Source organism: Mycetomoellerius zeteki, unplaced genomic scaffold (genome assembly GCF_001594055.1).
Source record: "Mycetomoellerius zeteki isolate Tzet28-1 unplaced genomic scaffold, Tzet1.0 scaffold327, whole genome shotgun sequence".
In the NCBI taxonomy this organism is placed as follows: domain Eukaryota; kingdom Metazoa; phylum Arthropoda; class Insecta; order Hymenoptera; family Formicidae; genus Mycetomoellerius; species Mycetomoellerius zeteki.
The window spans coordinates 854,705-870,958 of NW_017257313.1; the positions used below are offsets into that span (position 1 = coordinate 854,705).

At 35.8% G+C, this 16,254-nt stretch overlaps 2 protein-coding genes across 7 annotated transcripts in view; one reads left to right on the forward strand and one right to left on the reverse strand.

Moving 5' to 3' along the window:
• Positions 1 to 12,257, reverse strand: part of Tomosyn (syntaxin-binding protein tomosyn) — a 42,504-nt gene extending 30,247 nt beyond the window's left edge. For all 6 annotated transcript variants that reach the window (XM_018452000.1, XM_018452003.1, XM_018451998.1 and 3 more), the window contains exon 1: positions 11,882 to 12,257. In XM_018452000.1, the coding sequence (XP_018307502.1) occupies positions 11,882 to 12,001 (120 nt within the window). In that variant the 5' untranslated portion in view covers positions 12,002 to 12,257. The remainder of the gene's footprint in view (positions 1 to 11,881) is intronic.
• A 3,174-nt stretch (positions 12,258 to 15,431) lies between these two features.
• Positions 15,432 to 16,116, forward strand: Ggamma1 (guanine nucleotide-binding protein subunit gamma-1). The gene is made up of 2 exons (XM_018451929.1): positions 15,432 to 15,668; positions 15,777 to 16,116. Exon 2 carries the CDS (start codon positions 15,782 to 15,784, stop codon positions 15,992 to 15,994), a length of 213 nt encoding a protein of 70 aa, XP_018307431.1. The 5' UTR covers positions 15,432 to 15,668; positions 15,777 to 15,781; the 3' UTR covers positions 15,995 to 16,116.
• Positions 16,117 to 16,254: the final 138 nt, after the last annotated feature.

The window sequence follows — 16,254 nt, forward strand, 5'->3', positions numbered from 1 at the left end:
TACATATGATGTTATGATAAAAAAATATTTAAAGACCTAGAAAACACACTAAAAAAATGTTGGGAATCTCCAGAAGACCAACTTGTTCTGCCTTATGCCTTCTTATAAATCTCTTGTTTTCTTCTTACGAGAAGCGCGTCCATCTCGTGGCGGGGCCGCGTACTTACATCTTGAATTATAATATTGCAGCAATATTGCTACAATTTTGTATAATATTGTGCACTATTAAAATATGCTGCAATATTTTGTGCTGTAGAGGAGGATTACATTGTTCAAATTTTGGAAACTCATGACATAGTTTTAAAGAATACAACATATATAATTAAAAGTATAACAAAGAAATAAAGTGAAATTAAAACGTTCCAATTTTCAGTTTCAAAGAATTTTTAAAGTGCTCTACTTAAAAGGTTGCTAAGTTTGAGATGTGTCATTTTTTCTATCAACGCAGCGATATCGAAGATTTTTTACACGGTTCATTTATACCTTCATCGCTTCATTGCGTGCGAATAAAATCAGGTCAGAAATCGCATCGGTCAAACGGACGCGATCCTTACAATGCTTATCACAACGCAGCATCGATGGACTTCGAAATTGTTAAATTTCTAATTTGCGAGCAAACGTTGAAAGTTGTTGGTCGCTCTCGTGCTCATGCGAGGAAAGTGTTGTTCTGCATGAGAACGCTGACGCGAAACTATTGACCTAATTCTAAAAAGATACGTTGTGTTTAAACAAATTTAGCGATCCTTAATCTATTTGTTTGAAAATTCACACTTCTGCATTCTGGGAAGAAATTTAAATTAAGTATAATGCAAAACGAGAGATGGATGAATAGATAGATAGATAGACAAATATAGATATCACCATTTATTGAACGTTCTAGGAACGCATTCTTTCAAGCGCTAAACAAAACACAATTGATAAAGTAAACTTGATATTACGAAGAAATAGGAACTAAAATAACAGTAAAAAAAAAAGAAAAAATAAAGAGAGAGAAGGAGAAAAAGAGATTTCTCGTGGCAGATGTAATTTCGCGACCGCAGAAATTAATCCGCTCACGCAGCGCGGCGGGCACGGATTATCGTCAGGCAGAAAGCGTTTCACTCGATCGTATTATAGCGTGACGATTGTATTGTAATTTGCGGCGACAGGCCGGGGCTTACCCGACGCCCTGCAGGCGCGACAATCCGCGAGCAAACACACATATGCACGCACGATGTCAGGCCACGTATGTACCTATTCTTTCTCTACCGCGTGAAAAAAATTTCCCCGAGCCACGTTAGCCACAATATGGCAACGCGTTCAAACGCCTTTGAGAGCAACAAATTCGCCGATTGATCATCGCTTCGTTTCTATATCCGTTTTGGCAAACGCGAAATGTATACGTATAACCGTAAGAAAGCACATATTTACATAAGCTTATAAAGGTCGTTTAGGATCAGCCTATTTCCAGAAGATCGGATCGCGTTTAGCGAAAGATTTTTGCTAACTAAACGAAAAGAACAGTTTTGCTGACGTATCTAAAAATTTAGTTATAGATATAGATCTGAAAATAATTTTATTGAATAATCAAGATAATTATGTAGGACGCTCAATCTCGTTGCTAAAATATGAAAAGCATTGCTATTATGCTTGAGTTTTTTACATAAATATTTTGATGGTCCAATAAAATTAATTTCAAATCTGTGTCTATCTAAAAATTTTTAAAGTTTTCGCAAAATCATCCTTTCTATATAAAAATTGGATTAATGCAAAGTGAATTCTACTTCCTGGCATCCTCCGATTTTCACCAAACGAATAAATGAAACAATAGAATCATAGCAATTAACAAATTAAAACGGTAAAACCGACACATATTGTATTATAAAAACTCACACGCGAGACGGCGTAAATTTGCAAAACATTTATCTTTATACAGCTCTGCAATTAATAACCAATTAATTCTATCTCCTACGATATGGTTATATCAGCTTCCTAACACTCGTTCGCGGTGTTATTACACAACGAGATATGTTTATATCGCTTATGTTACCGAGATAATATTTAATTAACTGTTTTCCGCATGTGTCGATACAACCGTAAAAAGAATTAGTTTGATTTTGTTACATGGAAAGAATAGTTTTGCTCAAGCATCTAAAAATTTAGCTAGATACCGATCTCAGTAATTATACTGGACTATCAAAATAATTAAATTGGACACTCAAACTCTGACTGCTAGAACATTCAGAAAAAAAAGTGTTGGCGACTGTATAGGTGACAAATATAGAAATCTTATGTTACGTACAATTAAAGTATATAATTAAATAAACTATTTTACAGTCGCGATAATGTACATAGTTGAACAAGCTATTTTACAATTACAATAACTATGCGATAAAATATCTTATTCAACTATGTACATTAATTCTACGTATGAAACTTGCGCAGTTGTCACCTTTACAGTATTTTACCACTTTATCTTTTTCTCTGAGTAAATGACAAAATTTTTTGCAACATTATCATCGTCCAATAAAATTATTTTGATGATCCAATATACAAATTTTCAAATTTGTATCTAGCTAAATATTTAAATAATTCAGCAAGATCATTCTTTCCTTTTCTTATAAACAATGCAACGAAAAATCAGTAAGATCGATAAATCTCGAGGATTCTTGGTAGAGTTCTCTCGACATAAATTTCATATATTGGTACGTGACGCTTTTTAAAAGTATTCGACATCGCTTGAAATTTCTTGAAATCTGGATCCCTGTTCGTTCGAGCGGCAATTCGTTCGGCCTTGAGCGCATCCTCGATTATTCGCGTTGTCTTTGAGGTACGAAGAACAAAATTGATGTCTGCGGTTTGGTCCAGGAGTTACGACATTGCGCATATAGAAGATACAGCGAAATGATAGATACGGCGAAATGTACACGAGTGGTCCACGACAACGTCAGTTCAATATCAAGGTTGCTATCAATTTTCCGCTAGTGAAAACTTTGACGGGCGTGCATCGGCTTCATGTCCGCGTTTTTCATTCTGTTTTTTTTTTACCTTTTCATAAAACCATGCAAAACGGCGCAGGATATAAAAAGTGTCATTTACTCCAAAATTGCATGGAAAGAACGATTTTGCTGAAGTAGGTATCTAAAAATGTAGGTAGATAAAAATTTGAAAATAATTTTGTTGAACTATCAAAATAATTTTATAAGTAACTGAAGTGTGATGAACAGCGCTGCAAAAAGTTGACATTTTAACAACCAAGCTTGAATGTCCTTTATAATTACTTTGACAAAAATTATTTTCAAATATTTCGCTACATTTTTAGATACTTCAGGCAGAATCGTTCTGTCCGTATGCAAGCGGTAAACCGGAAAAGTGCAGATAAATAAATCGTCCTCTAAATAAAATTATTTACATAAAGGAAGTAATTATTCATACAATTCCTACGTCGTCCATTGTGAAGAGTAATGAAAAATATGCAGGGGATGCAAACTCGGATCACGGGAAACCACCGGAAATTCCGCTCTTCAAGATTGGATCTCGTCCGATTTCGGGCCATGTGAGATTCCCGGTAAAACCCCCTTTTCGGGGTAGAGCCGAACAAAGGGGAGTACCGTCGATCATAATAGATCCTTTCTGGATGAAGTAATATCTGCCTCGTGGTTCTATCTGGAAGAAAAATTAAAAAGGTGCGCCTTGTACGTACCTGACGCGGTATATCGTCGCTTTTGCATCGCGAGCTGAAATTTATTCATTTCTGCATTTTCTATTATACGACCTGCTAGCGCAGCTGCATCGTCGGGGGCCATTATTTCCGCCTTGCTGACAGATTCAGATACGCGCGTGTTCAAATGAATGTACGTCGCGGCGTAATTTCTAATTTCTCGCAAAGGTAGTACTCGCACCTACTTGCCTCCCTGTTTCTCTGTGTGTGCCACATATATTTTTTTTTATTCTCTTTTTGCTCTCGTCACCTTTTACGGTTCGCGTTCGCTCGGAGGAAGATTACGAAAAGTGAGTCGTGCGATAAACGGTCGAAAAGAGTTATCTTTTAACCGGGGGAAAAAAAAAACCTCGCGTTTCCTGTGGATTTATATACGCGCCACACTCATCTCACTTTTATCGCGGCGAGTTCTCCGACGTGAAGGATCACCGTGGATAAAAAAAATTCGGGGGCACGATCGCTTTACTACCGCAGAAAGAGAGCCGTAGTAATTGTAAATAATTAAAGATCGAGTTCCTGCGCCCCGAGTTGCGAGAGGTCGTTATTTATCAATGCGCTCGAACGTCGGCAGTTCTGGGTACATCACACAATATGATTCCTTATTGACGATATTGCCTGTATAAGCTACGGAGCCCACGAGAGGGCGAGTCATCATAACTCGCGACGTATTGACAGATCTGTCACATGTGTCTCCTATAAATTGCCTTTATTGGGAGTACAAATGATACTCCCCCGCGTTTTATTGCCGTGGAATTTGCGTACGAAAAATTAAATGATAAATTAAAATAATAACGACAAGCTTCGATCGCGTTCATAACGATGACGCACGTCAATCTCGCGTTCCTGTAATGTGTCGAAAATGAGATACGAGAAATATCGAGGTAAATAAGATAAAGTGCGACGCTCGCAAACACGAGTAGACGATTTTTCAACTTCCGCCTTGCTTCTCTCGTCATTTTACCAATTCCTGTCGAACGCTAAGCGTAACGAAGAATTACGTATGGCTCCTAATAGGAATTTCAAAATTTAAACGAACTAAGTAAGACTCTTAAAAGTGAAATAAATATAAAATTAAAACAGGACTAAGATTCAAGTGCGGATAAAATGCGCAGTTATTTGATAAAGTAATAAATAATACAGAAGAAAGTTGAACGTTTTATGGTTCGGACCAAAGCTTTCAACTTTCCTACGTATTAATTACTTTTACTTTTACACAGAAAGAGCAATTTTGCTGAAGTATCTAAAAATTTATAGCGAATTCAATTGGACGCGCTAATGCACTGCATTATTAAAGTCGTTGTACATTGAGTAATCTTAATCTAAGTATAAAAGTGAAAATTTCAAATTAAAACATACATATTTTACCTGTAAAAGCACAATAAATATTTCGCACTATTTCTATATTTATATTAAACACGCACATCTTTACGTCAATTTATGTATGATGGCTAGTGTGCACTGAGTATGTCCAACCAAATTCGCTATTAGTTAAACACAGTTAAACACAGTTAAACACAGTGAAAATAATTTTATTAAACCATTAAAATAATTATGCAAGGACATTCAAGCTGGTTGCTGAAATGTCAAAACGTTTTGCATCATAAATAAGCAAAGAGGATTATATTCGGTTAAAACGAGTCTTGATGGGTAATAATATTTTTATATAAATTTTATAATACAATTTTCCAGCTCTCAAACAAACAGTGTGCCGATTATTTGTCGATCTTGAAATACAGTTCTAAACTGAAGCAGAATATAATATTACAAATTAAATTGATGAGCAATTTAATATTAACTGATGTACTAATAAACATCTTTAAAACATTGTAGAGAATTTATTATGAAAAATATCCAGCTTCAGTTTAAGACTGCGTTTTAAAATCGATAAATAATCGGTGCGCAGCTTGCTTGAATTGGAAAATTCACACAAAAATATTAAGCACTAAGACCCGCTTTAACCGAATTCGCGTATTTATGTTGAATATATCTTAATCAATTTTTAGTTAATATTGTTTTTTCAGTATTATCGCCATATTTGAATCTTCTACATACATTCTAAATTTCTTGGAATAAAATCTCATTCCAAGAGAATGAAAATATAATACAATCACTTTCGAAAAAGAGTGAAAATATTTCATTTCTTGAAAAAGTGACAATTTTCACTCTTTTTCAAGAGGTGAAATATTTTCAATCTTTTTTAAAAGTAGTTATATTTTAATTCTTTTGATGGAGATTTCACTCCAAGAAATTTAAAGTGTAATTATCTCATACATAATTATTTTAATAATTTAACATAATTATTTTCAGATCTTATCTAATTAAATGTTTAGATATTTACATTGAGAAAAATTTCTAGTTGAAAATGAAGGAATCAAAAGATTTTGAATAATTAGAATTCTGATCATCTCAATTAGAATTATAATAGATTAAAAAAAATTCTGATTTATCCATTTTCAATCAGAATTCTAATTAATGCAACTAGACTCTTTTCACAGTGTAGATACAAAATCATTCTTTCCGTATATTAGCCCTATTCTAATTTACTTTCATAAGAATTTCCTTCAAAAAAAAAAAAAAGAAAAATTGCTCTTTAACTTCATAATCTGTTAAATTAACCGAAGTAAATTTCTGCACGACGCTAACAATAAGTCAAATGTTTCCTTCTGTTAAGACCCGCAATCAATATTCATCAGGATATTCCTAAATGTATTAGCGTTGCACCGAAATTTTAGCGGTGCATTTCCGTGGGATGTATGCAAATGTCAGGTCGGGCGATAAACCGCCCGAGCGTTCGGGATAAAACCATCAGCAATTATGCAACGCATGCAAGCGTATCATCGTTTCCGAGAAAGAACGTGGCAATTTTGTGTCGTGGAATAATACATGGCTATTTCAAATGCGCGCCGTTATTCGTCGATGCATACATAAATGAGGAAACGAATGCGAGATAAGTGCAGATTTGCGTGTTTTATTCCTCCGGGAGTAAAAACTACAAGCCGCAGTCTAATCGACTGCCCTGAGAATTTCTCGCTACGTCAGCTCTGCATCTCCGTTTCGTGTGGAGAACGTCGAATGGAAAATTGCATGTCGAATCAGCGCGCGCATCGAAAAAAAAAATATGCTAGCTATCAAATGTATTTTATTTAGCGTTTGATGCAATATTTAGTAAATATTACCACTGTTAAATATCAAAGGATCGATGGCAACCCAATCCCTTGGATTAAATAACATTTTGTTATTTTTAACTTCATGTGTGTCAAAATGTAAATAAATATAATTGATATCAAAATAAACAACGTCTATACTAACGTATACACTTTAGTAAATAATAAACTTAAATTCGAGTCAAATTTAAAACATTTTCTCGAGTTAAATTGTTTAACTTTATTGTTTATTATTTTAATTAAATTAACGATATGTTGAGTAGAAGCAGTGATAAATTTAATTATAGAAATAATTAAAAATAATTAAAATTGAGTATAATTTAACAGAACATAATAAAATGTAGTAATCAACTGTTTGGTAATAATTAGAAAAATAAGATAATATTCAAAAAAACAAAGTTAGCGTTTAGTTGATTTTCATTATATTAACCGAATATTTGATTGAAATTATTGTATTTCATCAAAGCTTTCATAATTATAATCTGAGTTTAATTATTATTCAAACAATATAGAAAACGTCGATTAAAAGGTTCTAAGCCAAGCAGGGTTTTAATGTTAATGAAATAATTACATTAAATTATAATGGAGTCGTGCCACAAAGGAGAAAGTGTTGCAATAATAAAATATAAAATATAATTATTATTATCGCACGGAAAAATAGTCTGGTTGTACTAATTGGAATTTTGGTTGAAAATACCAATTAAGACAAATCAGAAGATTCTGATTTGATTAAATCTTATAATTCTAGTTGAAATGATCAGAATTCTGATTGATACGATTAGATTCATTCATCTTCAACGAGAAATTTTTCTCAGTGTAGACTTTTTTTTCAATACGCCAAGAAAGGTACATGAAGCTCGAATGTCATCATCCTCGCTTCGAGCGAGAAAATTAAAATAATAGTGGTGACTATATATGATCGCCTACGCGCATCGAGCGATGATTTCAGCGCAGGCAAATGTGCAATGCAGCGCGTGTTGCGTCGTTCAAGTTCGACTCGCCGTGAAAATCGCAATCGTGACCTCGTTTATAACGGTGATCTACTTGGCGATTTTCGATGTGCTGCAGCTTCGTGAGGACAAATGCGAAAGGTAAACGCGTGAAAGGTGTCGGTCTGAATTGATCATCGCCGAGGCGACTGGACGCGCGTCCCACGAGCGATCGAATTAAAATTGCAATGCTCGGCGAGATCGCGAAGGCCGAGAAACGGAATCGGGAGATCGATCGGGGTTGGAAGGCATGTAACAAAAGGTCTGTTTTCTACAACTGGATTAGCGTACACTTTTTTAGCGAACTTAAAATGAAATGGGTATATGATATTCGACTTGATATTCGACGAAATTGAGAAAGATAATTCTGGTGCAATCCAGTGCAGAAATAATAAACGGATCTAAAGATACGCGGCGCAACCAGAAGATTCTGATCATTGACGTTTTTTCATTATCCAAGCGATCACGGCTAAGACTATCTTCGTCTTCTGATCCCTGAAGACGAAGATAGCCTTAGCCGTGATCGCTTCTGGTTGAATAATAAAAAAAACGTCCTATATCAATCAGAATTCTTGTTATCTCAACTAGAATTACAGTATGCGCCAAAAAAAAATGCGACTCTCTTTTAATCGCTATTATGTTTGCCGAGTGTGACACAGTAACGCAGTGATTGCAATTAAAGGAAATCATATCGAATAAATATTTGGTAGAAGGGCAAAATATTTGTGTTATAATCAAATTTGCCTCCGCGTCCACTCACTTTATTTAACTAAACCGACAACTGAAGTGTTAGTTGTGAGAGTCGCATTTTTTTTTTTGCGCATACTGTATAGTAGATTCAACCAGAAAATTCTGATTTAAGATTCCAATTAATGCAATCAGATTCAGGGCAAACAATGTAGGAACAACGCGTATTTCTTAATCGTTCTTATCTTAATCTTGTGTTTTCTCTCGTTTATCTCCCGCATTCGCATATCAGCCCGTTATCTGTTCCTCGACCGCGTAACGGATATTCACACGAACGGCATACCGCGATAGTTGATATCAGCTTCACCGACAGTTACTCGCTGGAGTAAGTAAATAGACGGGGACAGTTTCGTTGCACGAAAGCCAGACAAACCCAGACAAGCTGGAGATACCCCATGCGACGTGAAGCAAGTATCGACAGCCGTCGGGAGTCGGGATGTTTACGCTCCTCGGGTTTATATACCCCAAACTAGACAAACTGAGGTCTTCGACGAGCTTCACGAATCCGCCTTGCCACGGCTCGCGTTCGCGTGTCTCGCGAGTGTATTTAATTCTGAGGCGCGATTTCAGAATTATTTAACTGGACACGGACGCGAGAATGTGGCACGAATCAGACTCTCGCTTAGAGGATCCCTTTTCTAAAGAAGAGAGTTCCAAGGGGACTCCAGATAGAACACAGAAATTATAATGATATCACAGGACGTCATCATGACCTTATTTGTCATTTATAATTTCACTTTATGTGTTCCATTCAGAACGGGAAATTACAAAATTGAGAAGTACGTTTGTTTTCTTCACGGAAGAACGGTTTTGCTGAAGTATCTAAAAATTTAACTAAATGCAGATCTGAAAACATGAATTTCATCTGAATCATCAAAATAATTTGTATAGGACGCTTAAGCTGACTGTTAGAATCTTTATTCACAATCAACATTTTTTACAGTATTGCTCATCGTGCTTGAGTTTCCCAGATAATTATTTTGATGGACTAACAAAAATATTTCAAATCTGTATCTATCATACAGATCTAAAAATAGTAAAAATAATTTTGTTAGAGCTAAATTTTTAGATACTTCAGCAAAACCATTATTGCTGTGTTCAGTCTTCTCTTCTTTCACAGAATGTATACATCCATGGACAAAAACTCGATATCTCTTCTGGATCTAGTAAAGCAAATTCAAAAGGTGCTTACTTTGTTCTCTTTGTTTTACAAGAATTATATATCAAAGTCATATTACGTATTTGTTTTAGAATACTCGATACGTGACTTTCACATATATCATTTCTGTATAATAGAACAAGATATCCAATAAACACCAATTAATAGTACATAACATACAATAACACCAATATTACAATTTCACATTTAACAACTCCACACAAATTATTCCAGCAATACTGTAAATATTACAGTAATGTTGCTGCAAGCTTTCATACTGCGTGGGTTGTAACTGTTATGTACAACACGTTATATCACATTTAGGTCGCGGTCCAATTCACGCTAACATCCCTTAAGAATCATTTCAGCCTTGCTGTTTATGAAATGTTAAACAAGGGCAAATGATGCTCACGAACATTGCGAACTTGAATCAGTCGTTATATTGCGTGTGAAATTATAACATTGATGTTATGTTACTGTTCGTTGGTGTTTACTGAATAGGCATTGTCGAACCTCCTTCACTAGATCTACGAGTCAATAGATCACTATACTTATTATAGATGTACTCACGAAAACGGAGTACTCGATTGAGTTAACGGATAGCGCGATGCAATTGATATGAATTTATTCAGCGATATGAATGCCAACGAGTTCAGATTACGTAAGCTTTCGATATTGACACGGCGCATTTACTGGCACATCGGGGTTGTTTACAAAGCAAAGAGCAGAAAGCTCGAGAGCCGGGACGAGATGGTCTCGAGGAAAACAGGCTTTTATTCCGAATGATCCTTCGAGCGCCGCACTTAAGATAAATGACGAATAAAACGGCGAATGAGACTGAATCTATCCAATCGTTGAATCCAATTTGGATCTAATTATCTCACTTCTTCCTCTTTTCATTCCTGATCGTTATATAATGTAACGAACGGGTTTTGCGCATCCCATTATAATTAATGTTGCAGGTGCTTTCCAAATAAGGAACACAAATGAGTCATTTGAAATGACACATATGGAAAGAATGCTAAAATATCTAAACATTTATCTAAATACTAAGCTATGCTGAGAAAAATGTCTGGTTGGATTAATTGGAATTCTGAAAAATTCTTGAAAATGGATGAATCAGAATTTTCTGGTTAAATCTATTAAATTCTAATTGAGATAATCGGAATTCCAATTGATATAATCAAAATCTTCTATAGTTCGTCCATTTTCAACCAGATATTTTTTTCAGTGTAAAAATAATTTTGTTGGATCATAAAAATAATTATATATACTACAGGAATCTCAAGCATGATGAGCAATGTTGAAAAAAGTTTTTACATTCTAGTAACCAATTTGAGCATTTTACATAATTATTTTGATCCAATTAAATTATTTTTAGATTTATGTCTAACTAAATTTTTAGATACTTGAGCAAAACTGTCCTTTCCATGCAGTGAATTCCTTGTTTAATATTGACAAGCAACAAGAATGTAATAATTCACTGTATTTAGGATCATAAGTCGTATTCTTTTAAGATCGCAAAATTGGATTAATTACAATTTTATATTTATAAAATTATATTAATACAAGTTATCAAAAATTATGGTTTAGAAATTTTATTTTCTTAAATATTGACATTCAATGCATAAAATGATACTCCCTTCTTCCGTTTCCGAATCGTTATCTTTTTTTAAAAAAATGTACTCTTTTCTTGTGATTTTCAGATACGATAACCCTAACTATGTGTTGCGCCGTGTCATTTGTGTCTCTCGTTGAAAAACAGCTACTATCTACTCGCCCGCCGGTAGCGTATACTTTTCTTTACATTATGAGTTACGACTGACCCCATAAAATTTCTAATTGCGCGACTTGCGTCGTTCAGTCAATCGTTAAACCCTGCGGGGAAGGAAAAAAACCCCGCAGTAGATCTCATTTCGCACTATAGTCCGAAAACAGTAGATTCGCACGTCATCGGACTTCTCTAAAAATCTTTCCTGGATCGGCGAAGGTCTGTGAAAAATGCGCCGAGGACGGCGTGTTATCGACAGGTCCACTTTAATTAGGGCGAACGGGGGGAGAGAGGGTGAAGTGGGGGTTGAAAGGAGTAGAGGGATACCAGGTTGAACCCTCTCGTACTGACCTTCTTAACTTGAAAGTGCTCCGTCCTGAGATTCTCGATGATTTCCTGGTCGGGCTTGGTGGGCTGCGGGACCGACGACCGGAACCCGTCGAGTACACCCTTGATCGTGAACTTCTTCATCGCGTCTGCCAAATGGGGTCGGCCACTCAGGGGGGATCACATGTGCAATCGCCGCCGTCCGTCTACGAAATCACGGCCAGGAATTCGAAGATCTGGCTCGCCGTGGCTCCTCTCTCTCTCTCTTTCTCTCTCTCTTTCTTTGCTCCGGGCTCATTCGCGAAAATCCAATGACATGTTTTCGCTCTTTCTCTCTCTTTCACGGGCGCGATCAACTTCTCGTCGTTGAAAGCACTGCTGCTGCTGCTGCTGCTGCTGACGCCGCACCGCTCCGCGCCGCACCGCGCCGCGCCGCGTCGCGCTGTGCCACAGACGGGGTGCCGCGATCGTGTCGTCCGTTTTTCTCACGTCGCGCACCAGCGGTCTGCCTCCGAGGATACGGAGGTAGAATCGTTAAACACTTTGGGAGGAACGACGACCGTCGGTCGATCCTCACGGCCGTCCCCGACGCTTTTACGCCGTACGCTGGAACTCCGAGCGCAGGCCGAGACGTGGCGAAGCTGTGTGTTTTCGTAGTTGACAGCAATGCGGTGTTGTTTGATCGCGCCAGGATCAATAACTGGCAACAGGCTCATGTGGAGTTTCGCACGGCTGCGAGCGCCGTGCTGCGCGAGCGCGATGCGCGCCACGGCTCGCCGCGCAATCGCGAGCGACGAGTGCTCGCGATTGGCCGAATTCGCCCAATGACGTGCGACGCGTCCGGGATCACGGGCGCTTACGGGCGCTTACGGGCCCTGGGGATATACGGCACGTTCGAGACTATGGCCGGTGTTCATAGTCAGATCTTATATTCGAGATCGTCTTAAGTACGGTCTTAAGAAGTCACAAACCAATCAAGAGAGCCGTATTAGCGTCTTAAGACCGTACTTAAGACAGCTTGAAATAAGATCTGACTATGAATACCGAGCTATATACGCGCTTCTCCACGTTCTCGTCTAAGTATTCGCGTCTCGCGATTGTTGACTATAAGAAGAGAGTACGATTTTTTCAGGGATCGTTCTATTTTTTCATATTCTATGTATTCTTCATAGAAATAAAAAATTATCATAATAATGACGCTACACTCGAGAAAAAAATTGTGTGTGAAATAAATTAAGTTAATTCAATTCTTATACAATTCACATCGTTACGAAATCACTATCATCGGTTGTACTTAATTCAATCATTTAATTAAAAACTAATTCAATGTTGGATCAACAATTATTTTCAATTATTAGTTTCTGATAAGTTGAAATCTGAATATTTATATCTATTCCTAATATTTCTTTTATTGTGTACAGCTCTTTACGTTTAATCTTTATTCCTAATTTTTTATTTCTCCGTTATTTCATACTCATTCTTGTTCCTAATATTTCCTCCATTGCGCGCGCAGAGTTCCTTAAACCCGGTAAAATATTTTTTATACATTAATATGTATAAATATGTATAAACATACATAAACACGCATAAATATTCATAATCATAAATAATTATACATGAAATGTCCACACATCTTTCTTTCTTTTGCAAAATTACTTTTTAGTATACTAAAAATAATAATAATATTGAGAAAACATCAAAAACAATTAATGGGATTATTTTCGCATTGTTTGTTTTAGAAAAAATCAAGCTTGGAAAAATGTAAAAAAATTTGCTCATACATAACTATGTATAATTTTACATGTAACTAAATATAAGCAATTTTTTTACTTTTTTCCAAGCTTGATTTTTTCTAAAACAAACAACGCGAAAAATTTCCTTTTAATTATTTTTTTATGTTTTCTCATTATTATTATTATTTTTTTAGTTCACTAAAAAGTAATTTTATAAACTAAAGAAGGATATGTAAACATGTATGGACATATCTCATACATAATTATATATGTTTATGAATATTTATATATGTTTATGTATGTTTATACATATTTATATATATTTATGCATAAAAATTTTTTTACCGGGAAGTCACTTCGACCAACTCCGATTAATTTTAATTGACGATTAGTCCATTTGTCATTTCGCAACTGCGATTAATCAATTCCAATGGATTAACCGTGGATTAAAGTTGATCGAAGTGGTCCTAAGATTAAATTATTGTTATTATTATTATTATACAACTATCATTTGTTATTATTATTGTTCAAACATTATAACATGTCAAGTTAGAAAGCATCTGCACTTTCATCTTTAATATTTTAATTGAGATGGCATCACCGTTTTTCTAATGAACAGTCGTCATAATCATATATGAATATTTAAAGAAAAAGTAAGTGCCCAGAATGTGCTTTGATGCGTAATAAGTTCACATTGTAAATTAACCTTAAGGCTGCTTTGAACTTTTTCGGAGATATTTTGTGAAGTATAACATAACATCTAATAGAAATAAATTATTCGACTTATTTATAATATTATGATAACAGCGATTTCAATAAAACTGTAAACTAACTTAATCAACAGTCAATTTGAGCAGCAAAATTATTTATAGCGATATTTCTAGCTATATATAATCCGCTGTCCATCCATTACAATTTTTAATCTTCCTTATCATATTGTTTCCTTACTTTAAAAAAGTGACATAACTCAAAAAATTACATTTTTTAGAACAAAGAAAAAATTATTTTTCAATCAGAAAATTATTTACTGATTAAATATAATAGATATCAATAAAAAGAATATTCTTAACACAAAAAACGCAATTTTTTTCACAATTCTTAAAAAATCACCCCCTAAAGTAGCACACAAAAATCATCAAAATCGTTAAAGAACCCTTTTTAACTGTAACGATTTTGATGATTTTTTTTAAACTATCTTTTTCGAGTTGTGACACTTTTAAAGGAGCGATACATCGAAGCAAAAAACTAATAATTTTAGGGCCGATTGTTCCAACTTCTTGATAAAGTTTACCTGTTAGGTAAGTAGCAAGATTATCCAATCACGTGTTCGTATTGCCAGATTTGCTTAACAGTAGGCCTATTCTGTAACTTTTTAACGACAATTTTATTAGCTAGGGATGTCGTTGCACAGGTATTTTACATGATGAAAAAGCTGCGCAACGACAATATTACGATACCGAACTGTCGTTAAAAGTTACAGAATAGTCCTACAGGTAAACTTTATCAAAAGATGAAACAATCGGCCCTTATTCATTTTAAAGTATTAAGGTAAATTTTCACGAGCTGCTCAAACCGGCTATTTCAGCGACAAAAGATCACATGATCAAAATAAACGCTTGATATTCGTCAATTTTGACCACGTGATCCTTTTTGTCGTTGAAACAGCCTGTTTAAGCAGCTCGTGACAATTTACCTTTATTTATTCATAATTATTAGTTATTTCAATATACAATAATTATTTTAGAACGTCCTCTTCTGCTTCAATTTCTAATAACGATTAACTTTACGGCATGTTTGTCGGCCAATCAACGCGTCGCACGCGTACGATTTGTACATGTGAGTGCACCTTGAGGGATTGGCACCAATTGACACATTTGGTACAGGAAGGATAAATCAGGATAAATCGTGAGGATAGAGAAGATCAGAGGCCGGAGAGCGTGAATAAAGTCAGTCCACGCCAGTTCACGGCGGAAACGTATTTTTCGCGGCGAAAGAAATCAGATCCGAGTTGTCGAAAGAGAAAGTTCTCCGCGATCTGTAAGAACGGGATTCGAGCATCGTACCAGGTCCAGGTCCAGGTTAGCTCTTAAATTCGTGGTGTATTTCCCCTTTCACGCGTTCTTCCGTTTTTCTCTTGTGTGAGAATTCTAGTTCGACACTTTCTGACTTGTCTCTCACGCATACAGCTGTTATGGACATGGTGATGTCGAATTTGCAACAACAACGCCAAGTGACGGAGCAGCTGCGCCGCGAGGCCGCCTTGAAGCGGATCACGGTGAGCAAAGCCGTCGAAGACATCATGAAGTACATCACCGAGCACGAGCAGGAGGATTGCCTGCTGGTGGGCTTCTCATCACAGAAGTCGAATCCCTTTCGTGAGAAAAGCACCTGTGTCGTACTTTAAACCTGCATGCTTGAAATGAGGAAGGATGGCACAGGAGAGACTAATGATAATATCACTTTTGCATCTTTTTAATTGCGCATTGGTTCGTTGCAGCAATAAGTATATATTCGAGATTGTAGGATCTAAGTAAATTTTCTATTTAAATTATTTTATGATACATATTTATATAAGATTGTTGAAAGTATGCAAAAATTTGAATTTTCTATCTTAACATTTGCCGTTAGAGATGCACATTTTGCATAAAGTTTAGAAGATTTTTT

Bases quoted from the DNA above. Each gene is read 5' to 3' on its own strand.
- Ggamma1 (XM_018451929.1), top strand. From the start codon at position 15,782: ATGGACATGGTGATGTCGAATTTGCAACAACAACGCCAAGTGACGGAG.